The sequence below is a fragment of the Haliotis rubra genome, unplaced genomic scaffold, assembly GCF_003918875.1.
Source record: "Haliotis rubra isolate DU_JTF1 unplaced genomic scaffold, ASM391887v1 Scf68, whole genome shotgun sequence".
NCBI classification, from domain to species: domain Eukaryota; kingdom Metazoa; phylum Mollusca; class Gastropoda; order Lepetellida; family Haliotidae; genus Haliotis; species Haliotis rubra.
The window spans coordinates 2,056,240-2,083,656 of record NW_025767390.1 but is presented as its reverse complement, the minus strand read 5'-3'; the positions used below and the strand labels follow the sequence as shown (position 1 = coordinate 2,083,656).

Here is a 27,417-nt window from a genome sequence, read left to right as displayed (position 1 = left end):
GGCATATTCTGGTACCACAGCCGATAAAGCCAAATGTACCCTGGGTACATGATACATAGTGTAATAATGAAGTTTTTATCGCTGTACCATTTTCAACCCTGATTGTATCTAATAGTACCTGAACATTTCTAAAAGTACCCTGATTTTTCGCTGCTAAAAGCGAGCGAAAATCAGGGTACTGTTGTTTTTAGTTCTCTAATCTCATCACTAAGAAATATATTATAATAAATATGTATAAACTGTATATCGTGGTATATTGACTCCTGTGTAGAAAAACCACAAATTCATAACAAAATTATCTCATACTAGTTTTAACATGTTTAATACACATAAATTTCTTTGGGAATTCTTTTGGGAGTAGGACCAACAATGGTTTCAAATGAAGAAGGACTCATTTAGGACATTTTTAAAAGTAATCGGGATGTTTCCGAATTCAGGGTACACGTTCATACAGCATGGGTACAAAACAATACATCAAAGGAAATTTAGGTCCAAGGTGAAGTGTTGTTCGAAGTGTTGTACCCAGGGTTCATTTTGATGGTTAACAAATCTAGGAACCAAACCATACAAAAACGAAAATCAGGGCACAACCAGTATATGAAATATGGCCCGTCTGACTGCCCGGGACGGGCTAGATTTCTGACAGACGGTCTAAATTTACAGCTAGCCAGCCCGATGGTCTGGTAATGTTTTTAGATATTCCACACATCTTAATAAATTCACCATACCTTGGTGCCTGGTCTGGTTAAACCATTTTGGGCTGGTGACATTTTGAAGTTACCAGCCTTGATGTCTGGCTGGGTTTTTGGCTTATTTCATACACTGATGGCAAACCAATTTGGAAACCAAATGATTCAATAAAGAATATCTTGGTACAACGCGAAGTATTATGTGTACCAAGGGTACATTTTCATAGCACAACGAAGAAACCTTGGTACAACGATGTAGGGGTATTGTTTTGTACCCAGGGTATGAATCCAGTAACTGCATCAGCTGTAATACCCATCACAACATATCAATATGATAACACTGTCATCACCTTTATCGCCAATGTTTATCGTATAGCTCATATTCACAAAGAGTTCCGTATACGGGAAAATTCATCTTCTGCTGTTATTTTGTCAGGATTTTGATGGAAAACAGATCCAATAACCCTATCAACTATAACAGCCAATACAGTATAACATAATCACTCCATCATCATCATCATCTTCATCACACCATATATATCATGTATCATATATTCGTGAACAGTACCAGTTTCTGCAAAAATTCTCCTGAAGTATTTCGTTCAGGATTTTGATGGAAAAAAGATCGCGTAACCCTATCAACTTTAACAGCCGACACAAAATATCAACATCATCACTCTATTATCATCATCTGCGTCATCACATTATATATAATCATGCAGCTCATATTTGTGAACAGCGCCAGTTTCGGTAAAATTCTTCTGAAATTCTTCATTCAGGATTTTTATGGAAAACAGATCGAGTAACCCAGTCAACTTTAACAGCCGATACAAAATATCAACATCATCACTATTATCATCATCAGTGTCATCACATTATATATATAATCTTGCAGCTCATATTCACAAACAGTTCCAGTTTTGGCAAAATTCTTCTCCTGACAGAATTTTGATCCATGACATCTCCACATTGTAATGCTTGTGTCAGTCAATATAACACATCCTGATACACTCACTGTCTAGGACAAATGTGTTGCATATCATAAGGTACCAAGCTCTTTGAAATTGCATTTTCATGATTTTAAGTCCAGAAAATTTAACCTTTCTTGTTGAGTAGAAGAGGGGGCTTGTTTGGAAGCATTCCACGCCATTGTCACAGTATGTTACACAAGGTGGACTTAGTCCGTGAACAGACTGTGAAAGCGTGGTCTAACGATCCTTTTGAGACAATCTGACATTCAAGGAGGACTCAGTCATGGGGATAGATAGCCTTCAGGAAGGGCCGGGCTATATACTGGGCTCCGTCAAAACTCTCAAAGTAGTTGTCTATGTCTGGATGGATTATCTGAAAGGGAGAATTGGAAATATATCAGAATTTTAAATTTATTAAATATTTAAAAACAATGCAAAATAATATATATGATAAACAGTGACTTTTACATCAGTGTGTTTTTGGATGGTAAACAAATATCTTGAGTTAAGTGAGTGAGTGAGTGAGTTAGGTTTTACGCCGCTTTTAGCAATATTCCAGCAATATCACGGCGGGGGACACCAGAAATGAGCTTCACACATTGTACCCATGTGGGGAATCGAACCCGGGTCTTCGGCGTGACGAGCGAACGCTTTAACCACCAGGCTACCCCACCGCCCATCTTGAGTTAGGAATTAACATTGTATTTATGGAGTCCTATTTTTATATATCTGTTTAACCAGCTGAAAAACCAACTCAATATATGATAAAAAGTCTTGTTAATAATGCAGGGTATCGATGGTGCTACACAATTATCACCCCAAACAACAGATGTGCACTCAAATTACATTTTCAGTTGCCTGGGAATCATGCAGCTTTCGGGACATTTAAACAAAGCAGTAGTGTTGTGTTAGTTAAACATTTTTAGACAAAACTCTGATAATATTGCAGTTGTTATACCAGTATTGTGACAGTGTTGTGAAAGTATTCAGATAATTCTGGAAGTACCCCCAAACAATGCCAGATTCCTTCATGGGAGTGAAATGACAGTGAGTCATGAGACGATACATATCGTTTGTCTCCTCCATAGCTAAAGTATTGTCGGAAATTGAAAAAAAACTGTTTTTAGGCTGTTTACTCCGTATCCCTAAAATTTACACAATTGCAAATAGCATATGTCGAAATAACCCACTTTGGCCTAACTTGACATTCAGTGGGATGCGTAATACGATATCCAGAAAAGCATGTTTACTCGTAAAATCGGGCAAAACTTAGAAAAAATATGAATAGTTGCTGAAAACAATAGATCAGACTATAGATGGCAATTAGGTCGCTCAGCCAGTTATGACGACAGACTGTCGACTCACCTGGCATGAAATGCATGTGTTGCATACAGGCACAAGGGGTCATCTCAAAGATATTTTATGCTTTTTCATGTGCGTTGTTTATGTCTCATCTATTGATCAACATCTTACGTGTCTTTCTTTCATAAAGTTTATGTTGAGATATGTAAAAGAGCATGATACCCATAGAAAAGCTTAAATTAGCCATCGTATTAAATGTCTAAAAATATATAGGTGACATGACCACCCGAAGATCGACAGGACTGGATATTATTTGTAAACTGTTATGACATGCCGTTTACTTCCCAAGTTTAATTCCCCGTAAGGATTATCTTATCTTAGCGGATATCTCTATCCCCCAGCCCGAACCGCACCACCGTCTGCGACACCCGTCCTGGTTTTGCTTTTGAGACGACCCCTCCTGCCTGTTTCTTTTTATAGTGATAGTGAGACTCCATGGTAGCTACATCCTTAATAGTTTCAGCATGAAAGTTATTATTTTATGCGTCCGCTATCATTTATAATGAAGCTACGTCTAATTTCAAATTGGGCATTTAAAAAGTGTCCTTTGTAATACAATATCATCGCACTTAATTTGCTTAAAGCCATGGTCTGTTCCAAGTAAGTCGTTTTGTACCCGCATTGCTAATTTCTGCACTAATCTCTCCTCAGAAAAGTCTTTTTTCTACGTTTCCTGTCTCCCTACCACTGAGACTGTAGTTAGGCCGAACTTAGTTTAACAGATATTTCACACTTTCACATATCAACTACATAAATTGTAGAGATAAATGAGAAAATACAGTTTGGTTCTATTTCCGACAGTACTTTAAGACATCTAGCATTTGTCCAACACTTCTGTTGGCCAACTCACCTGCATATGTACAATAACTTCAATGTTTTCCTGAGGAACATAGGTGGTCTGAGGTGAAATACGGTCGCGGGTGTCCACCAGAATGGAGTAGTTTGGCTGAGTCCGATAGTGCTATAGGGAAAAGCATGAGTTACGAAAACAGCAAAGGTGCAAAACATCTCACAGTTATCTCACAGAAATATGCCAACCCAACTTAACCAGTAGATATTTATTGATATACAGTGGAAGCTGTCAAAACCAGCAGCTGTAAAACCCGGCAAGTTGTCAACACTGGCATAAAATCTCAGTTCCATCCGTGGCTAGCACATTTATCATCATTTAAAAGCTCTGCAATCCAGCAGCTGTCAATTCTGGATCTCGGCATGAAATGAGCCGTCCGAGTATGTGTTTATACAGTAATAAGCGCTGTCTAACCTGGCGCATGGTGAGGAGTTGGCCAGATGTGTATTGTCACCAATTAATCCTGCATTGAAACTACATGGTTGCCGACAAAGATAATTTAACCTTAGTTCAGGATAGGTATACCTGTACATGCAGGGATCGATTCAAGAGATGTTAACCTACTTGCTCCAGGTGCAACCTGAGATAAAAACCTAGTTGCACCAGTCAAATTCCAGTTGCACTGCTTTTATTGCAATATGTAATGAAAGAAATATGCTACTGATTTATTTAGATGTTTTATTAAGAAGTTTACCCACTCAAAAATTGACTTGCACCTAGTGCAAGTTAGACTAATAACTAGGTTGCACTTTGTAATATTGGGTTGCACCAGTGCAAGTATCAAAGCACTAAATCGAGCCCTGACATGTAATTAGTGAGCATGAGCTCAAATGTTTGTCTATTATTGTCAGTGTGTGCAGTAGCTGAGAGAACCACGTGATACAACAATGTATATGAGTGTGACAACACTGGTTCAGTTCTAGTTCCAGGTAACCATGTCAGTTCTATAATCCGGAATGCTGTCTAAACCGGATTATTTCAGACAGCTTCCATGGTACATCAAATATGTAATTTTCTGAGTAAAATTGATATTTTATACTTATCCTGACTCATGCTCTTTTGCTTGTCCCCTTCCTCTTGCGAACATAGTGGAACACTTGTATCTCCTTAATTGAAGCTCCCTTCAATGTAAAATCACTAATTGGTACTCACCCACGAGTTACCTCCCCTGCCGTAAGCGCGGGAACAGGTGTCGCCACCCTCTGGCCTCATGCTTCACTCTCTCCTGATTTTGCGAGCCCAACACTTGAATTTACAGGGAAATCCAAAGTGTTATGTGGGGAGGATGGGAGGGCTAACCTCATGAGTCAGGATAAGTATAAAATATCAATTTTACTCAGAAAATTACATATTTTTCCTTATCCTGACTCATGCTCTTTTGCTTGTAGAATCCACCGGAGAGGTGGTGGGTAAACAGAATACTTTGGATTAATTAGTGATTTAAGTAAGTGATATTGTAATAACCCCTGCGGGAACTTCATAAGGCATTGAGACTTAGGATATTTCCTTATAATAATCCATAGATATATACACTATAAGTGGGGTATTACCTTACTAATATACTGATATATCAATATATATATATAAACTGCTACTCTAACGTAGCTGTACACTGAATATAACTCAGTATGAGCTTAAGGTTGAATAACCTAAGCTAAATATGTACATAGCCCTAGAACTCCATGGAGTTATAAGCTAGTGAATATATGTATCATATATCTAATAATCTCGTGGGGGTGAATATTAACGCCGCCACGAGGGACTGTCAATTGCTGGCGAGGACCAAAGGACCGAAATGATGAATGCCAGAGACGTCCTCGGTGGTGATATCTCTGAGATAGTGATTAGCAAACACCATGTTAGATTTCCAAAAGCATCCTTCCATAATTGTATTCAATGAACAGTTACCATGAAGGGCGAGGGTGGATGCCAATGCCCTGATTTCATGGGGATTTGATGCTGTTGGAGGGTCCAGTCCTGCTGCCTTATAGGCGCGTAAAATGACAGTTCTTATCCATATTGATATGGTGGTACGAGAGACTTCTGTCTGATTTGTAGGCGATAACGGGATGAACAATCTTCTGAGCGATCTTCGCCTTGTTTTGGAAACGACGTAAATAGATTATGAGAGCTCGTTACTGGGCATAGAGATAAGTCCAATGTATCTTGAGATCCAAGAATTGAGGATAGCGCAGGGATGTGAAATAACCTGTCTGGTTGACCTGGTAGTTGATTTTTAGCGATGAAATCCCATCTTAATCCCAGGTGCTGTCTTTTGATTTTCATCAAACTGTATCCTCTCATAATCTAGAGCATGAATTTCAGATATTCTGGCTGCCGTGGCTAGCGATAACAGGAAGACTGTTTTCTGTGAGAGAAATTCAAACGTTGTCGATTCCAATGGTTCGTAATCCTCACTTGTGAGGTGTCGTAAAACTACATTCAGATCCCAAGCTGGGCGTGGAATTTCCGCTTTTGGTCCTCCAATCGGAAAGCACGTAGTAAGGCCAGTAACTCTGGTGTTCTTGTTAATTTAACACCCGTTCTCATAGAAATCACAGAACTAAGCTGGCAAGATATGTTGACAATGTCGAGCCTTTTAAATGTTTGTTTTGCCGTAAGTAACACAAATAGTCTGCCACTTGAGGATGCGTAGCATCTCTCGCTGTAAAACCCTTGTTTGTTGCATAATTTTTGAAACTTTGCCACTTGTCATCGTACAAGTTACGCGCGTTGAGTATCGTAAAGGCAAAGCGTGACGCTTTTGCCGCCCTGGTAGAATATCCTCTTGTTTAAACACATTTTAATACAGTCCATACGTGAAGTTTGAATACTTCTGGGTTTCTGTGCACCTGTTTGGTGTGAGGATGTATTAACAGGTTTTTGCGCTTGGGTAGTTCTAGTGCCGGTTGACCGATATCTTGTATTAAGGCGGGAAACCACGTTCTGGCCGGCCAATAGGGCGCGACCAAAGTGAGTTGTAGGCTCTGCGTTTGGTTGATTTTCTGTAATACTAGAGGTATTATTGCTGGGGGCGGAAACGCGTACGCATTGAGGCCTTCCCATGAAATGCTTAGAGCGTCTGTTGCCCATGCTTGTGGGTCTGGCACTGGTGACACGAATGTCGGTAGTTGATTGTTGAACCTTGTGGCGAATAGATCTACTAGCGGCGCTCCTATTTGCTTGATTATCTGTGCAAATATCTCTGTATTGAGCATCCATTCTGTCGGCGACGGTAGATGTGGCCGAGAGAGTGCGTCTGCTAGTATATTCCTGGCTCCGGGAATGTGGCATGCTTTGACATGTAGATTTAGATCTTGGATTAATTCGAACAGTTGAAAGGTTAAATTCAAAAGGTTCAAGCGATCTCGTTGAGCCTTGTCTGTTCACATAAAACGCCACTGTCGAGTTGTCGGTATGTATCATCAGGTGCGCATTCTGTAGAATGTTGCTCCAATGTCTTATGGCGTTGATTACAGCTTTCATCTCTAATGCGTTTATGTGGAGTTTGCTTTCTAGCTGAGTCCATAACCCTGATGCCGTCCGGTTGGAGAGATGAGCTCCCCAACCTTGGAGCGACGCGTCTACATATAGATGGGTCTTGAATTCCTGCTCTGCTAAACAAATCCCTTCGCAGACATTCGATTTCTTTGTCCACCATAATAGATGAGGTCTGAGATGTATCGGTAGACTGAATGGTTGTAGGTCGTCGAGATGTGTATTGACGAAGACCTGTAACGGACGTAACTGTAATCTGCCTATGACTGTCAAGTCTTGGGCTGATGTTAGAAGACCTAGTAAGCTCTGCCATTGTCGAAGTGGTAGCGGTGACAGTAGAGCTGGTGGAATGATCTGTTGGATCTTGAGCCAACGGTCTTCTGGTACGACTATACGGTTGAGATTGGTGATAAATCGGATTCCTAGGAATTGCAGATCTTGCGATGGTACTAGGTCCGACTTGTGTAAGTTTACTAACCATCCCAGCTGTGTTAGTAGCTTTATGATGTAGTTTAACTGTAGTTTGAGATGCTGTGGATCTTGATCTACTTGTATCCCGTCGTCGAGGAAGAACGCACTGCGTAGCCCTTGACGATGTAGATAGATAACAATCGGTTTCGTTATCCTCGTGAATAACCATGGGGCTGATGCTATTCCGAATGGGAGTACTTTCCACTGGTAATGTAACCCGTCTAGCGTAAACCGAAGGTATTTCCTGGATTCGGGATGTATTGGGATGTGCAGATAAGCATCTTGTAGATCTATACTGCCCATGTAGTCCATGGGGCGAATCATCTGCCGTAGCTGCGGTAGATGTATCATAGTGAACCTGGGTGGTTTGTTTAAGTAAGTCTTGTTGAATAAGCTCATGTTGTAAATGAGTCTGTATTTCTCCTTGGAGTTCTTCTTGGGTACTAGGAAAACTGGGGAGTAGAAACCTGGTTCGATGTTTCCTTGCTCTATTACTTCTATGGCCTGCTTGGTTAGGAGTAATGTAACCGCCTCTCTTAACTTTAGTAGTTGTTGTGCCTCTACCTCGAACTTGTGAGGGTTGACTGTTAGTGGAGGCTTGGCCTGTAGTGGGATACGAAATCCGCGTTGAAGAATGTTGGAGACATAGGTGTCTTGAAGTATTCCCCAGTTTTCCCAGTGTAGTTGAAGACGTCCACCCACTTGTGACGGTTGTACTGGAACGGCTGGGGGGTGGAAGACTCCAGTCGTTCCGAACCTGTCTTTCAGCGTTTATAGTTGCGGGAACCTCTGGGTGTCCTGCCTCGTCCTGACCCTCCTCTATAGTTGCCATATGGGCGACGAAAAGAATCTCTTCCCCTGGAACTGGCAATCTTCCTGTCTCTAGCTCTTTGTAGGCCCGTGAATTTAGATCTCCCTGAGTATCTTTGTGAAGTCTGTCGAATGACACTGGCTAGCGTGTCCATCGATTTAATCATCAGGACTTCTCTAGAATCCTTGGTGACTTCTTTGGAGACTGTGTCTATTCCTCCGTCAAATATGGATGGGGAAGACCACGGGGCTGTATATAGTGGAGCTGTAAAGTTCTCACCCCAGTTGCAGGAAGCTAGGAGGCCTTGACGACGAGCTAAGGTCAGTGCTGCTGAGACAGACGTCAGATGATCTGTTAAAAACTGCTGGTCCTTCTTTTGCATCAGTAGGGCCGAGTAAATCATTCTGTCATCTTCAGAGGTCGTGTTCCCGAAATCTGGAGATAAGTGTCTCATTTATTGTTCTAGATCTATTTAGACCGAAGAACATACGCCTCGTCATGGTTTCTATCTGAACCAATTTCCGATCATCAATCTTGTAGTACTTGTTCTTGGCATCGGAGATCAGCTTATAGTTCTCATCGATGTCTTGCGCTTTGAAGAAGGGTTCCATATTATGCGTGGAGAACTTCTTGGCGCTGAAATTTGGCAGATGTGGCGTCTGAACCTTTGTGGCTTTGTTAAATGCTGTATCTAGGTTCTGAGGTACCGCCGCAATCGGGTCGATTGGGGGTAGTGTAATAGCATCTGCGTCATCTTCTTTCATCAGATAAGTCTGCGCCTTATTGCCACTCTTGGAAGGTGATGAGAGATCTAGATTATTGACCATCCAATATCTTATCTCTGCATCTGAGAAAATAATTCCTCCATCATCTTCCATTCCATCATCATAGATAAGAGGTTGTTGCTCTTCTGATGTAGGGCTGTGTGGCTCTATCTCTATATCGTTTGACGCTTGTGGAGATCTAGTTGTAGGCTTATGTGCAGACCTGTGAGGTGATCGACGTGGTGATCGGCGAGGTGATCGTCTTGGTGATCTATATCGATAGGTTGACCTTCTTGGCGATCTATGAGGGGACTGATAGCTTCGCGAAGCTCTTGTGTAGTCCCTTGCTGATCTTTTAGATGAAGACGATCTGGGTTCAGGTGTCCTTCGCGAACGCCTTCGCGAAGCTTCGTATGCGTCCCGGTCCTGGGGAACGATGATATGACCTTCGCGAAGGCTTGCGTGTGGTCTGGTGATCAGATTCCATATCTGAGTATGACGCCGAAGAAGGTGATGATTCTTCCCGCCTTCGCGAAGGCCTTCGCGAAGGCTGTACATCTGGGTCCTTCGTCGAGGTGGTCTGTGACTTCCTTCGCGAAGGCTGCATTGTCGTGGCTGCTACGTTGACAGATGGTGCCCCTGGGGTGCTGTCTACGTTGGAGCCTTCGCGAAGGCTCGGACCCTGGGATGGCTGCTTCTCCAGTCTATAGTGGCCTTCCATCATAATCATGATCTGTTTCATAAGATCGTTTGGGATGATCTGCGACGTAGTAGATGGTGCCCTTTCTGCTGTGTTAGCGGTGGGGCCCTCAGCGATCTCGTCTGACATCAGTGTAGAGGCATCAGGCTGCTTGTTGATCTCTGCTGACGTCACTGTCGCTGTCACTGGTCGCTTCTTGTGGCGTATGTCGGGTATGATGATCGGCTGGTCATCGTAGAGGCCCAATTCTGCTGCTGGAACGATCTCGTCTGAGAAAGTTCTCGATGACTTCGTAGATTTCCCTTTGGAGGAAGACGCTGCCCTGGGGGTACGAAGTCTGCGTTGAGAAGACGTTGAGGCCCTCTTGGACTTTGTCTGCGATGACTGGATGTCTGGAGAGGCCGGTCGCTTCTTAGAGGTGACGGACTGCATCCCACGTCCCTCTTCCGATGGGGTCTCAAGCAGAACACCAGACGGGAAGGGATCACTCGACAGCAGTTGACTGGATGGGCAATCCGACGTATCGGCCATGTCTACACCTAGTTTGCGTGACCTATCTGCAACACGTCTCAAGACGCAAAGATGGTATTTATCAAAGGCAGAATTGGTTAAATTTATGCAGTAACTGCAACGTGAGTCAAACGCACAAGGCGTAGTACAACTAGGGCATACCACATGCGGATCCGCAGCGGAAAAACGTAATCTACAAATAGTACAGTTTTTCATCAATGTAAAACTAGCTGAACAATCACGAACTCACGTGAATAAACAGTAGAAATACGATTAATTATTAACGCAAATAACTGAAGGATACTAGCTATACCTTTATAGTAAACTATAAAAGGTAACTAACTAAGAAAACCCAAAGGATATAGTGTGTAAGGAGACACAGGCGCTCTCACATCCTGCTCACTGGGCGAAGAAGGAGAGAGTGAAGCATGAGGCCAGAGGGTGGCGACACCTGTTCCCGCGCTTACGGCAGGGGAGGTAACTCGTGGGTGAGTACCAATTAGTGATTTTACATTGAAGGGAGCTTCAATTAAGGAGATACAAGTGTTCCACTATGTTCGCAAGAGGAAGGGGACAAGCAAAAGAGCATGAGTCAGGATAAGGAAAAATAAGACCTTTATAATTCCCTTTTGTGTACTATTGCTGACTTTCACTCCAGTATTGGGGCTGTATAGTTTTTCTCTGAGTTGTCCAAGTAACACCTGCCCCAAGTAGGCTTGTACCACAAGAAGTATACATGGTGTAATGTGTGGTCACGTGACACTCACCGCCTTCCCCTTCCCGTGCATCTCCTTTATCCAGCTTTCTGGAGCCTGGAAACAAAACAATGGTCAAGTCAACATCTACATAATCAATAAATAAAAATATATAATGAACAAAAAATAATTCACTGTCTTACATCACTGGTCCTTATTCTTATATCACTGGTCTATCATCGGTCCTTACTATCACTGGCCCTCACTCTTACATCACCGGTCCTTACTATCACTGGCCCTCACTCTTACATCACCGGTCCTTACTATCACTGGCCCTCACGCTTACATCACCGGTCCTTACTATCACTGGCCCTCACTCTTACATCACCGGTCCTTACTATCACTGGCCCTCACTCTTACATCACCGGTCCTTACTCTTACATCACTGGTCCTTACTCTTACATCACTGGTCCTTACTCTTACATCACTGGTCCTTACTCTTACATCACTGGTCCTAACTCTTATATCACTGGTCCTTATTCTTACATCACTGGTTTATCATTGGTCCTTACATCACTGGTCTATCATTGGTCCTTATTATCACTTGTCCTTACATTTACGTCACTGGTCCTTACTCTTACATCACAGGTCCTTACTCTTACATCACTGGTCCTTATTCTTACATCACTGGTCCTTATTCTTACATCACCGGTCCTTACTCTTACATCAGTGGTCCTTACTCTTATATCACTAGTCCTTATTCTCATATCACTGGTTTATCATTGGCCCTTATTATCACTAGCTCTTACATTTACATCACTGGTCCTTACTCTTACATCACTGGTCCTTACTCTTACATCACCGGTCCTTACTCATACATCATCGGTCCTTACTCTCACATCACTGGTCCTTACTCTTACATCATCGGTCCTTACTCTTACATCACTGGTCCTTACTCTTACAACACTGGTCCTTATTCTTATATCACTAGTCTATTATTGGTCCAGACTTTCACTGGCCCTTACTCTTACATCTCTGGCCCTTACTCATAATAACTGATCCTTTCACTTCTTACAATGAACAACCTTCCAAACGATGACTGCCGTATAGCTGGAATATTGCTGAGTGCGGCATAAAACTAAACTCACTCACCAATACCAAACGATGAAGAAGGATAAGGGGCCTTCTTGGCCCCTGGGAAATGTCAAATTCAAAAGTTACAAAAACCTAAATGTAATAATGACATGAAATATATCAGATGTATTGAAATGGTTAACAACACACCCAAAGAAAACAATATTTAGTCAGGGCATGTATACACTGAAATTTACAAAGCCTACTTTTCATTGGTATCGACATACCTGATGACATCTCACACAACTTTTAAATGTTCTGCTCATTTCTGAAAATATGCAGATCTTATGAGACAAAAGGTGCCCTTAACAGACTTTGTCCTCCTTTTAACTACACAATACATATTAGTGTTGGGAATTGGTTGAAATCTCACAAATGATGATTGCTTCATTACCAACGAACAATCATCGAAAAAAATTGGTTTTTCAGATTTTCCTATCCAGGTTGTTATTGCAGATATGTATAACATGATGCAACTTGCTACTTTAAAGTGAAGACTAATATATCATGAACATAAACTTCCTTGAGTCTTAGAGAAACATTCAGTCATGGCTTTTCAGTTTGTGAAGTGAGTTTTCTAAGAAATAAACACGTTTTCAGGCCCTAACAACTTCTAAGATATGTTCCATTGTCAAGTTTTTCAAAGACTAAACAGTAGTTCCAAACTCGTTTTTGTTCGATTATGAGAAATTGTGATCGATTGCTTGGTCGTTTGGTCACTGCGACCAATCTTCGATTATTTCAATTAATCGGACCACCACTAATACATATGATCCCATGCATGACAACCGATGCTGGACAGATTCAAACAACACAAACCAAACTTGCCTGGAAACAACAGAAATCACATGGGTTATGTACTGATGTTTTCAACCCACATAACACTGAGCCCAAGACCAATTCCTCTGAAGTGAGTGAGTGAGTCGTAAAAGGCGACAAACGGGATCGGGTGGTCAGACTCGCTGACTTGGTTGACACATGTCATCACATCCCAATTGGGTAGATCGATGCTCCTGCTGTTGATCACTGGATTGTTTGGTCTAGACTCGATTATTTACAGACCACCGCCACATAGCAGGAAAATTGCTGCAGACAGTGAGTGAGTGCCATGTTTCATGCCATTTCTATCAACATTCCAGCACTATCGTGGCAGACACCAACACTGGACTTCACACAATTTACCAGTGTGCAAAATCAGCTCAGGTCTTGTTGCCCGAGCATCCAAATCAACAAGGCTACCTATCAGTCAACAACTCTAGAGCAACTACCAATGCTGCCACGCTTTGACGAACTTACCCGAGCTTGAGGATCCCATCCAACTATAATCCCCCCTGTAGCCCCAGATCTTGTGACGTATAACCTGTCCTACTCTGTACTTAACACCAGCTGGTCGTGGACTCCGTGGCTCTGTAGATTCTAAAACACAAAAAACAGACATGACGCATCAACCAATCTCCCTATGAGTGAGTGAGTGAGTTAAGTTTTATGCCACACTCAGCAATATTCCAGCTATAAAGCGGCGGTCTGTAAATAATCGAGTCTGAACCAGACAATCCAGTGATCAACAGCATGACCATCGATATGTGCAATTGACATGTGTCAACCAAGTCAGCGAGCCTGACAACCCGATCCCGTTAGTCGCCTCTTACGACAAGCATAGTCGCCTTTTGCGGCAAGCATAGGTTGCTGAAGACCTATTCTATCACGGATCTCACAATGAGATCTTCCACTCCGATATGTTACATCTCTAAAGAAGGTCTTGGGACAGCTCCATATCAGACAAAGAAGAGAGCTTTCTTATCAGCCAATCAGTGTCAATAATTTCAAATAGTCCATATTCTACCTGCTGCTTTATGGCGTGACATAGGACATGATATCTTTTCAAGATACCGTTTTCATCTAGACAATGGTACAAGAATCTTTACCGAAACATTGCACTAACAAACTATAAAGCTGTTATCTTAAATTAGTCAGTATTGCAGATGTGTTTTGTGTAAATCCTTCCTTGATATTTGCCAAGTGTATAGAAGAATGTGTTGCTCATTTGCTGATGAGAAAGTTCATCAGGAAAGTCCAAGGTGGTCAGGTGATGCAAGTCATGGGCATTTACCTCAAACTGGGGCATGGTGTAAACCAACCAGACTACAGAATCCATAATCCAGGAATTTACACCTACAATCTCAGGTTTATTGCATCCTTAGAGCCACAATTCTGCACAGGGAATAGCAGACACTTAGATTACAACGCCTTGCATTGTTCTTAAGGCCAAAACAACTACTTAAGTTCCCACAAACAAGAACCTTAGAGGTATGTTTTTGGGGTTTGGTTTGTTGTTTTATGCTGCAATCAGCAATATTCCTGCTTTATGTCAGCGGTCTGAAAATAATTGACTCTGGACCAGACAATGCAGTGATTAACAGCATGAGCATCAATCTACGTCTCTTATGACAAGCATGGATTTACTGTGAAGACTAACTGTATCCCGCATCTTCACAGGTAACCCGTAGGATGGGTTCCGTTTAAATAAAAACAAGAGTCATCAGAAGATGACAAATACCCCTGGCCCCCATAAATTTGAAAGAACAAATCATCTGACAGTTGCTTAAAGTCCAACTTGATTTTTTTGGACTAAGTCCAAATCATTTCCATGGAAATCATGAACAATATAAATGCCAAAAATCTGCAAATAGCAAAAGGCACTACTTCAAGATCTGTTTGATATATCTGTCAAGTCTTGTAGAAAGATTTTGAACGGTTTTCGAGCTGTGATCCGGAAACGAAGCCCACCCCTCCCCTTTGAGACTAAGTTCAAATCGTTTCCATGGAAACCAGGAAAAATAAATATGAAAAATATCTGTAACTAGCAAAATGCACCACTTAAGGTTCTGTTTGATATTTCTGCCAATTTTTGTTGAAAAATATTAAACGGTTTTTGAGTTGCCACAAATGCCACAAACAAATGCCTGTCTGGAAGTGATGTTAATTGGAAATGGCTTCGTCGCGTTACCTGTGTCAAGATAAGTTCTTAAGCTATGTTCAATTAAAGAACATTTTCACAATACTGAATACTTACGTGAAAAATAACCTTTAGGATCCTTATACTTAAAGACTTCCACGGCTGGGGACTCCCCTTGTGGGTTGTCCTGACCGGTGAAAACCACATTCTTCTTCTTGTTTAAACTGCCTATAAGTTCATAACACCACTTTTGCCATGAATTCCAGGATAAGTATCTGTTTTTAAAGCCAACGGCATTACTTAACAACCTGAAACAAATTAGTAACATATAAAATACCAATTTTAAACAAATTCTATGAATAAGGTTTTGAAACTGAGCCACAAGGCCCCATAGCCCACCTGAATTGTTTTTAATTATTATTATTATTATTTTATCATTATAGGATATTTATATAGCACACATATCCACGCAACTAGTGCATGCTCAAGGGGCTGGTATGTTCCCCTCGGTCATTGGATGTCAATCTCAACGGCACATCGTATTATCAATCTCAACTCCCTGGGGAGTATACAACTCTTGCAGCCACTAGGCGCACCGAGTTATTGTGGCTTTCTCATCCTAACGAGGAATCATTTACTTAATATTTTCACATTTACATTTAAAAGTTACAATAACTGTGATAGGTCAAGTGAAAAGGGGTTTAACATATATATATATATATATCAATGTGTAAGCAGTCTGTGTGCGTGGAAAAGGGGCGTAGTGATCATAGAGATTGATAAGACACTACCCATAAAAAGTTTGGACTTGCCGAAAGCACTCACTTTATGTTATGCATATATATATGGTTACATCGAAGATGACTTTCTACTCTTGGGAGAACCAACTGCAAACCTAATGCAGATAAATTGCACAAGGATCATGCATCAAATTGCTGAAAAGCATGTGCAAATATCGTGCATGTGAACAGCTGCGTTTTAGTGTAAAGCTTTGTTAAGAATTCTCCAATTTTCACTGAGTTTCATCATTTATTGTACCTATGACCAAAACTTTTTCAGCGTTATGAATTTGTTTTTCACAATACACCAGTTCATGTGTAAACAGTACCTTTAGACAATATGGAATATTTTGCAAAATCTAGTTCAGAACAGTTGACTGAAGTAAGTGGCTACATTTACACTAGTGAGTCTAAACTTTTAAAGGGTAGTATTAGTTAATTAAATATTGACATATTATTGGTAAATATCAAGAAGTAACTTTGAGCAAAAATGTCATGGTGACATGTTTATGCATGGATTATTACAAAACAGCGACATGAAAATAATTTAGAAGCATCCCATGAACAAAGTCCTAACTAATATTAATCTATCACAAAAGTTTACACACAATAGTAACAATTGATAAATGTTAGCAATTTTTCATTTCGGCGATATTTCCGATTATTGACCATTTTCGCCAGCCCTAGTAGACTTCATACAAACAGGCCATGATCATGCTCACTTGACTTTCAGGTGAACAGGTAAACCAAAATGATTCCTGCTTACATTTTTACACTTTGACTACGTTGAGCTTCTGGAGTAGCGAAAAACTTGGACACAAAATATTGAGCGGGGACTGCCAATAGTAGCAGCCCAAGTTGGAGTGCTGCTCGTCTGTCTGCAGGCATGGCTGGAGCTGCAACAGGAGTCAGTGAGTGAATTATGTTTTATGCCGCTTTTAGCAATATTCAAGCAATGTCACAGTGGGGGACACCAGAAATGGGCTTCACACATTACACCCATGTGGGGAATTGAACCCAATTCTTTGGTGTGATGAGCGAACACTTTAACCACAAGGCTACCCCACAGCCCTAACGGCAACAGGAACACATGGGTTTGTTGTTATATCAATACAACACTCAGCAATATTCCCATTCTATTCCCACAGAGGTTACTTGTCATATCTTCCTACGTACCTCTGTTCTGAAGGCAGTATCATATTTCATGGTGCGAGTGTTCAGGATTCGTGATTGGTTGCAATCAGATTTAGTTGTGCAATCAACGACGTTGTTTCAAAAGTGATCATTCGCAAGGCCTCTGTTTTTTCTGTATGCTTCTGGAAAACTAGAACCTCTTCCCCTCTGGATAAGCAAATGTTTCTTCTAGACAGAACTCAGTCATGTAATGGTGGATCAATGGCGTCTCCATTGCCCAGGTTGACAACGGACAAGCTAACCATTTAATGTCTTGTGTGTCACATCAACACAAGTCCCCGGCTGAGGAGGTGATATTTGTGGCCTCACACTTGCTTGTATTAGTCAAGTTGGATCTAAGTCGATGTAACACGTGTTCTGATTGGATAGAAAGAAGGGAGATAATTCATGTTGGCATTTTTTACTGCTGGGGAGTTTTAAGAGAACCGGGAAATATGGCCGTAATATAACAGAGGTTCGTAGGAAGATATGACAAGTAGCCTCTGTTGGAAGAGAATGCGATATTCCAGCTATCTTCATCATAATTGAATATTTCTGCCCACAGGATATCGACCCAAGTTACAGCCAGATTTACAGCAGCCATATTTGTCATGCATGTAAAGAGTTTAGACAGCATAATTTTCCTAAGTCACACAGCCTCATAAACATACAACTGCAGACGTTTAGCAGATCACTACGATCAATGGACATATATATCACATTTAATGATCCATGTTGAGGATGAAACTTCATCATTCAGCCACAAACAAGCAGAAAATGATACTCATCTTCCACGAAGCCAAATATTATACATTACATATTTTCTCTTGTCAAGGAACATTTGAAAATCAAGTAATTTCGATGGCTGCAAGCGATCATGTTTGGACCAGATAACATGATATTATATATATAAGATCAATATTTTGAGAAACATCCTTCTCTTTTCTGACTAAGTTTTACCATATATTAAACAATGCTTTATCCATATTAGCTGAGTTTGTACATGTTGGTATATTAAAAATGGATTTTGTGCATGTTTAAGCCGAAAAATACTCTGGCATACCACTGAATGAATGATCATTTGAAACTAGCGATCACATGCAAATACATACATCAGATCTCAAAAACTCATCTTGAGTCTTCTTCTCTGAATGACATGAGGAGTCTTGTATGACATAAACTCATAAAATTGAGTACCAATAATATGTACACAGCAGTATTAATGAGTAAAGTATTATAAATTTAGAACTAGTTTTAGTCACGTTATGGCTGAAATATTGCTGATGTGACTTTAAATCTTAACTCACTCACTCACTAATGAGTAAATGTCCATATGTAGAAACAACCTTTTTGTCAACAACTGTCAGTCGGTCAGCCATGTGTGTGACCAGCAGATAATCCAGAGTCCCTCAACCACAGTGAAATGTCACTGAAGGCAGTATCGTATTACTGTAACAAAACATAGGTGCCCAGCCCATATACGACCAACTATGACTGCATTTTGTATTGCCTTGAAAACTTTACAAAATTACAATCTGGTCAACTTTGTTGTGCAGTCAAGGTGTAAACAAGCCAGTTCACTGTGGAGGAATAGCAGGCCTGGGACTTCTAACGCACAATTTAGCAGCTGTAAGATATAATCACAACCATTGTCAGTACGTCTCTGATATATCAAAGGATCAATATGGTGTTGCTAATTTTTTGTTTCAAGATCCTGGAAGATAAGGCAAAGATATTTAAATAGTTAACGTTCACATACTATTATTTTCAAAGAAATATATTTATCGATATTATAACAAAAATATCATTATCACCATGAAATACAAAACAGTGATTAAACATCAGTCTCATATTGCAATCTGGTCTTACTAAACGGTCAAGACCAATGCACAGGTCTTAAGAAAAAACCCTACTTCTCGTCATTAAATCATAAAAAAAACACACGATACAAATGTCACGATAAGAAATATGCTCATAGTAAAGATTTTAAGTGATGCAGTAATTTAACGAATGCATACAACCGTACACAAGAAACTGTAGCGAACGACGGTGTGTGTTTCACAGAGATACAAGGAGATTTCATAGATGACTGGGCCCAAGTGGCTTCCTGCATACTTATTCGTCCAGTTGGTGCGCCATGCTTTCAGGTTATCTATCGAGTCATTATCACGACTGGAACTGAAATATTCATCGTTACGTGTCACAGTATCTGCTTGTGTTTCTAGACATTGTTTGACACATGAAACACATCAAATCGAATTTTGCCACGATCGCATTCATATGGCGTGCCCGAATTCGGCATGTCGTAATAATCAACAAAACATTAAATAACGTATTGAAATCGTTAAGAGTGAACTAGACACAAGTAAAGGAAACAATATGTGAAATATTTGCAAATTATATCGATATAATAAAGTAGGTAAGTATGTGAAACGTGATAATCGCATTTCCTTATTTACGACATGTTATCGCCATGTAAAACTCCATACACGTTTTACATACAATGTTCGGAGCTTGTGATATTTTTTGAGAAAAGGAGGCGCACACCTCATCTTAACCCGATTTTCAATGTGTGTGTGTGTGGTGGTGGTGGTGGTGTTGTGTGTATGGGGGTGGGTGGGGGTGTCTTGGGCCGTATTCGGTTTTCATCTTCCATGCTGCCACCGTTTTCCGGACTACGCTCGTGACTGAACTATTTCATTTATTACCGCAAAGAATGTGTTGATTATTACAATTTGACACACATATTTGCATTTAATCAACATTAAATTGTTCCGGCTAACTCAAAATTTTAGCATTATTTTTTAATTTTGAAATGAAAAAGCGCATTCACTGACCATTACGGGGGCACCTTTAAACAACAAAAGCGACCAGTCCTCCTTACGACTGTGCAACAAAGAATACGCTTACTTACTAATTTTCATGTTATCTAGAGTGAGTGAGTGACTATAGTTTTACACCGTTTTTAGCATTATTTCAGCAGTATCACGGCGTGGGACATCGGAAATGGGTTTCACAAATTGTACCCATGGATGTGGGGAATCGAACTCGGATCTATTGCATGACGAGCGAACGCTTTAACCGCTAGGCTACCCCACTGTCCCCTCATGTTAGAGAGATTAAACAATAACGGTTTTTTTTATACTTTTAGGTGTTTTTTATTTCCATTTTAATAGATTTCCTTTTGGTTAATTTTTACATTTTTATGTTGTTCGATACAATTGATCGTTGTCATTACTATTTTGACAGTTGTCGACCGAAATATATAGACAGAAAAATACAAACCGTGAAAAATAAACATGTCAAGAAATCGAAACATATATATACAGGCGCGACAGCACGAGAGGAGGGAGAATAGGCCGACATGATGCAGATCTCATATATTTCCGCTTCGAAGAAACCCACGATTTCTGGGCGAACTCTGGTTTCGAACCCACTAGTACCGCAGGCTTCTGGCCTACCCATGGGACGAAACTCTGTAGACATCCGGGTCCCGTACTGTAGGTTCTTGTAGTAGGTACATCTGTAGTAGTAGAAGTAGTAATAGTAGTAGTAGTAGAAGTAGTAATAGTAGTAGTAGTGTTGGTTTTAATAGTAATAGTGGTGGTGATTTTAGTAGTAGCAACAATACTAGTGGTAGTAGGGGTGATAGTAGTAGTAGTAGTAGTAGTAGTAGTAGTAGTAGTAGTAGTAGGTGGGGCGGTGGGGTAGCCTTGTGGTTAAAGCGTTGGCTCGTCACGCCGAAGACCCGGGTTCGAACCACCACATGGGTACAATGTGTGAAGCCCATTTCAGGTGTCCCCCGCCGTGATATTGCTGGAATATTGCTAAAAGCGGCGTAAAACTGAACTCAGTCAGTCAGTCAGTCGGTAGTAGCTAGTAGTGGCGGTGGTGGTGTTATTGCCATTGAGATGATGTCTGGTCCAAAGGGGCGGTGGGGTAGCCTAGTGGTTTTTTCGCTCGTCACGCCGAATACCCAGGTTCGATTCCCCACATGGGTACAATGTGTGAAGCCCATTTCTGGTGTCCGCATCCATGTTATTGCTGGAATAGTGCTAAAAGCGGCGTAAAACCATACTCACTCACGCTCTGGTCACTCACACTCTGGTCAGACCCGTGAAGATCCGGGGTAGATTTGGTCTTCAGCAACCCATCCTTGCCACAAAAGGCGACTATGCTTGTCGTAAGAGGCGACTAACGGGATCGGGTGGTCAGGCTCGCTGACTTGGTTGACACATGTCATCGGTTCCCAATTTCGCAGATCGATGCTCATGCTGTTGATCACTGGATTGTCTGGTCCAGACTCGATTATTTACAGACCGCCGCCATATAGCAGGAATATTGCTGACTGCGGCGTAAAACTAAACTCACTGACTCACTAACACTCTGGTCAAGACTCGAATATTTGCAGACCGCTCATACAGTTGGAATGTTGCTGATTTTGGACATGTTTTGACCGCCATAATCTAAATGAAGAAGGTAATCAGTTTCATTTCACAACCTCGATAGGGAATTTCGATTTTAACAAAATTAATATTCCGTCGAGAGTACTCAATGGGCGAAGATACCTTTATATATAAACTCTGTCAAAAAAGAAACGCAACCCCTGTCCTCAGATATGAAAAATTCGTTTGAATGAAGTTATTGCTTCCAAACTAAATTTTATTCGAATGTATTGAAATGATACACGTAATTAATGAAGATTACCATCCAAACAACTGCATTTGTACGCATAAGTGTATTTTATTGCTTATTCCGTCACAACGCATGAAATGACCCTCATGGTGACTTCGCACAAAAAAAACACATGCAAATCATGAAAATGGCAGTTAATGTAGGGGTGTATAAAAGCCCATGTGCTTCCGTATTATATTCATTCATTTGTCGCCGAAAGCTGTGTTAAAATGCCACGATTGAGTGCTGCCGACCGAAATATCGCCATTGGTCGTGTTCAAGCCGGAGAAAGTTTTGGAACTGTTGCACGGCACCTAAATGTTCACAAAACAACGATATCCCGACTTTGGAGCCGCTACAACAACTTCAATTTGACCAACGATCGCCCGAGAAGTGGAAGGCCAAGAATCACGACCCCCCTTCAAGATCGGTACATCCGGGTCCATCACCTGCGTAATCGGCATGCCCTACCAACCGTGACTGCCACACAAATACCAGGTTTGAGGAGAGTGTCAGCTCAAACGATTAGGAACCGTCTGAAAGAAACGGGTTTACGTGCCTGTAGACCAGTTGTTGGACCTGTACTACGCCCCCTACATCGACGCCGACGACTCAGGTGGTGCAACAACGTAAGGATACGGACTTTACAAAACTGGAGGCGAATCTGGTTTTCTGATGAATCACGTTTTCTTTTGCAACGTCACGACGGAAGACAGCGTCTGTATAGGAGACGTCATAAACGTTTTGCGCCCATCTGCGTCCGACAGGTGGACAGATTTGGCGGAGAAAGCGTCATGGTTTGGGGAACCATCTCATACAGCCAGAAATCAGACTTGGTGATCGTTCCAGGGAACCTGACAGCCCAACGTTACATCAACCACGTGTTAGAGCTTCACCTTCTCCCGATTATTGACCAACAGACACAGATTTTCAACGGGACAACGCCCGGCCTCATACTGCACGTGCAACAATGAACTTTCTGCAGAATTCCAACGTCAATGTCTTGCCATGACCCTCTAAATCACCAGACCTCAACCCTATTGAACACCTGTAGGATACTCTGGATCGACGCGTACGTCAACGTCAGCCGCCGCCACAGACGCTGCAACAGCTCGCCGTTGCACTGCAGGAGGAGTGGAGAGCCATTCCCCAGGAAAGAATCCGGCGTCTTATCCGTTCTTGTCAAGGAGATGCCGTGCAGTGATTGCAGCGCGTGGTGCTCATACGAGATACTGAGAAAGACGCCCCCCTGGTGACAAACTGGTGTCTGTGAGATGACTTTTGAAACGACAATTTTAAACATGCCCATCTGGGTTATTATTCTGCCAAATTTCAGACTTCTGTCTTAAATAATAAAAATGCCGTGTCGTCCTAAAACTTCAGATCAAAATCTCTAAAATACAGGGGTTGCGTTTCTTTTTTGACAGAGTTTATAATCAATCACAACACCAAAATGCTATGTTTTCTTATTTGCATTCGTAACTACCCGTTTTAGTAGACAGAGGCGGTGGTGTAGCCCAGTGGTTAAAGCGTTCGCTCGTCACGCAGACGGCCCGGGTTCGATTCCTCACATGGGTACAATGTGTGAGACTCATTATTGGTGACCCCGTCATGATACTGCTGGAATATTGCTAAAAGCGGCGTAAAACCATACTCACTTACTCTCTCGTTTGACAGATAAAAAGATAGGCAATCGTGTAAAACTCGCTCTCACCCTCATCGAGAACAGAACAGAGAAGCATCGATTTAAATGATGATTGTCAGCCTTATTTAATTTTCTCGGTCTGCGAATAGATTCAGATTGCCTCGTATGTGGAACCGAAGACATCACGCATATACTGTTACAGGCTGATTTAACACAACAAATGTGTTTCTAAATAGTCACAGTAGCCACACTGACGTATTTACAGTTTATTGCTGTCTGAGACCGATTCCGTACGCGTGGTATAGTGGATGTTTCTGCCCATATTTCAAAATGTAAGGTCGGTAGTTTGATTCCTCGCCGCACCGTATCAGCAGGCATTAACATATGTTACTTGTTGATACTCTGTCTGGTGGTCGACAGTGTGTGAGTGAGTTTAGTTTTACGGCGCGCAGCAGTATGCCAGCTATATGGTGGCGGTCTGTAAATAAACGAGTCTGGACCAGACAATCCAGTGATCAACAGCATGCGCATCGATCTACGCAATTGGGTCAGCAGTTAAAGCGTTCGCTCGTCACGCCGAATTCGAAGACCCGGGTTCGATTCCCCATATGGGTACAATGTGTGAAGCCAATTTCTGGTGTCCCCCGCCGTGATATTGCAGGAATATTGCTAAAAGCGGCGTAAAGCTAAATTCACTCACTCACTCACTACTGAAAATCAGTTCCAACCCGGATCTTCACGGGTTAGTGCTCGACAGGGCGTCTTTGAGTCAGTATTCGTGGGGTATCCGTGTTAGTGAGAGAGTTTATTTTTACGCCGCTTTTAGCAATATTCCAGCAATATCACGGCGGGGAACACCAGAAATGCCTGCACCGCTTTAATCACTAGGGGAAACCCCCCACCACCACCACCCCACACCCCACACACATTACCAGTGGTGAAAAGTTGAACTTGGGCCACGGGTGTGACAAGTGGATGCTTCGATATTAAACGCGAGGGTACCCAACCGCCCCTGGTATCCATATTAAGATACGGCATGGTATGTCAGTTGGCGATACTATGTAAATCGACATTTATAACACAATCACTCACGCATACTGGTACATCGCCATATGCAAGTACAATCTCGAAAAACGTCATTTCACTCCACCAATATTCAAGTCACATGTATTGCCGTGTCGCTCGGCTGCCTCGGAGAAAGAATATACATGATGAAGGAGAAAGAATATACTCAATGATGAAGGAGAAAGAATATACTGAATGATGAAGGAGTAAGAATATACTCAATGATGAAGGTGCAAGAATATACTCAATGATGAAGGAGTAAGAATATACTCAATGATGAAGGAGCAAGAATATACGCAATGATGAAGGAGCAAGAATATACTCAATGATGAAGGTGCAAGAATATACTCAATGATGAAGGAGCAAGAATATACTCAATGATGAAGGAGCAAGAATATACTCAATGATGAAGGAGCAAGAATATACTCAACGATGAAGGAGTAAGAATATACTCAATGATGAAGGAGTAAGAATATATATGATGAAGAAGAAAGAATATACTCAATGATGAAGGAGAAAGAATATACTGAATGATGAAGGAGCAAGAATATACTCAACGATGAAGGTGCAAGAATATACTCAATGATGAAGGAGTAAGAATATACTCAATGATGAAGGTGCAAAAATATACATGGTGAAGTAGTAAGAATCTACTCAATGATGAAGGAGCAAGAATGTACTGAATAATGAAGGAGCAAGAATATACTCAACGATGAAGGTGCAAGAATATACTCAATGGTGAAGGAGCAAGAATATACTCAATGATGAAGGAGCAAGAATATACTGAATGATGAAGGAGTAAGAATATACTCAATGATGAAGGAAATGATGAAGGAGTAAGAATATACTCAATGACGAAGGAGCAAGAATATACTCAATGATGAAGGAGTAAGAACATACATGATGAAGGAGAAAGAATGTACTCAATGATGAAGGAGGAAGAATATACTCAATGATGAAGGAGCAAGAATATACTCAATGATGAAGGAGTAAGAATATACTCAATGATGAAGGAGCAAGAATATACTGAATGATGAAGGAGTAAGAATATACTCAATGATGAAGGAGTAAGAATATACTGAATGATGAAGGAGGAAGAATATACTCAATGATGAAGGAGTAAGAATATACTCAACGATGAAGGTGCAAGAATATACTCAATGATGAAGGAGTAAGAATATACATGATGAAGGAGAAAGAATATACTCAATGATGGAGTAAGAATATACTCAATGATGAAGGAGTAAGAATATACTCAATGATGAAGGAGTAAGAATATACTCAATGATGAAGGAGCAAGAATATACTCAATGATGAAGGAGTAAGAATATACTCAATGATGAAGGAGCAAGAATATACTGAATGATGAAGGAGTAAGAATATACTCAATGATGAAGGAGGAAGAATATACTCAACGACGAAGAAGCAAGAATATACTCAACGATGAAGGAGCAAGAATATACTCAATGATGAAGGTGCAAGAATATACTCAACGATGAAGGTGCAAGAATATACTCAATGATGAAGGAGTAAGAATATACATGATGAAGGAGAAAGAATATACTCAATGATGAAGGAGTAAGAATATACTCAATGATGAAGGAGTAAGAATATTTCCAATGATGAAGGAGTAAGAATATACTCAATGATGAAGGAGCAAGAATATACTCAATGATGAAGGAGTAAGAATATACTCAATGATGAAGGAGCAAGAATATACTGAATGATGAAGGAGTAAGAATATACTCAATGATGAAGGAGTAAGAATATACTCAACGATGAAGGTGCAAGAATATACTCAATGATGAAGGAGCAAGAATATACTCAATGATGAAGTTGCAAGAATATACTCAACGATGAAGGTGCAAGAATATACTCAATGATGAAGGAGCAAGAATATACTCAATGATGAAGGAGCAAGAATATACTCAATGATGAAGGAGTAAGAATATACTCAATGATGAAGGAGCAAGAATATACTCAATGATGAAGGAGTAAGAATATACTCAATGATGAAGGAGCAAGAATATACTCAACGATGAAAGTGCAAGAATATACTCAATGATGAAGGAGCAAGAATATACTCAATGATGAAGGTGCAAGAATATACTGAATGATGAAGGAGTAAGAATATACATGATGAAGGAGGAAGAATATACTCAATGATGAAGGAGTAAGAATATACTCAATGATGAAGGAGGAAGAATATACTCAATGATGAAGGAGTAAGAATATACATGATGAAGGAGAAAGAATATACTCAATGATGAAGGAGTAAGAATATACTCAATGATGAGGGAGCAAGAATATACTCAATGATGAAGGAGTGAGAATGTACTCAATGATGAAGGAGCAAGAATATACTCAATGATGAAGGAGTAAGAATATACTCAACGATGAAGGTGCAAGAATATACTCAATGATGAAGGTGCAAGAATATACTCAATGATGAAGGAAACACAATAAACTCAATGATGAAGGAGCAAGAATATACTCCATGTCACATATATTACACAAATTGACAGCCATAATTTTTCGCCCTTATCATCACAAATAGTCTGGAATCTTCTAAAACAGCTGTAGACTAATCTAGGATGGCATTATAACGTTGTATAACATTTCTTTGTTATTTGTTAGTGTTCTTTTGCGTAAAGATTTCTCGGTTATACT

The 27,417-nt window shown here is 40.9% G+C and overlaps 1 protein-coding gene across 1 annotated transcript; it reads right to left on the bottom strand.

Moving 5' to 3' along the window:
- Positions 1 to 828: 828 nt before the first annotated feature.
- On the bottom strand, positions 829 to 19,741 carry LOC124257970. Its single transcript, XM_046692045.1, is given in 8 exon segments — positions 829 to 2,033; positions 3,873 to 3,983; positions 11,394 to 11,438; positions 13,752 to 13,784; positions 13,786 to 13,871; positions 15,529 to 15,719; positions 16,957 to 17,086; positions 19,479 to 19,741. Coding segments are annotated over 7 exon segments (684 nt in total). The 5' UTR covers positions 17,079 to 17,086; positions 19,479 to 19,741; the 3' UTR covers positions 829 to 1,937.
- Positions 19,742 to 27,417: the final 7,676 nt, after the last annotated feature.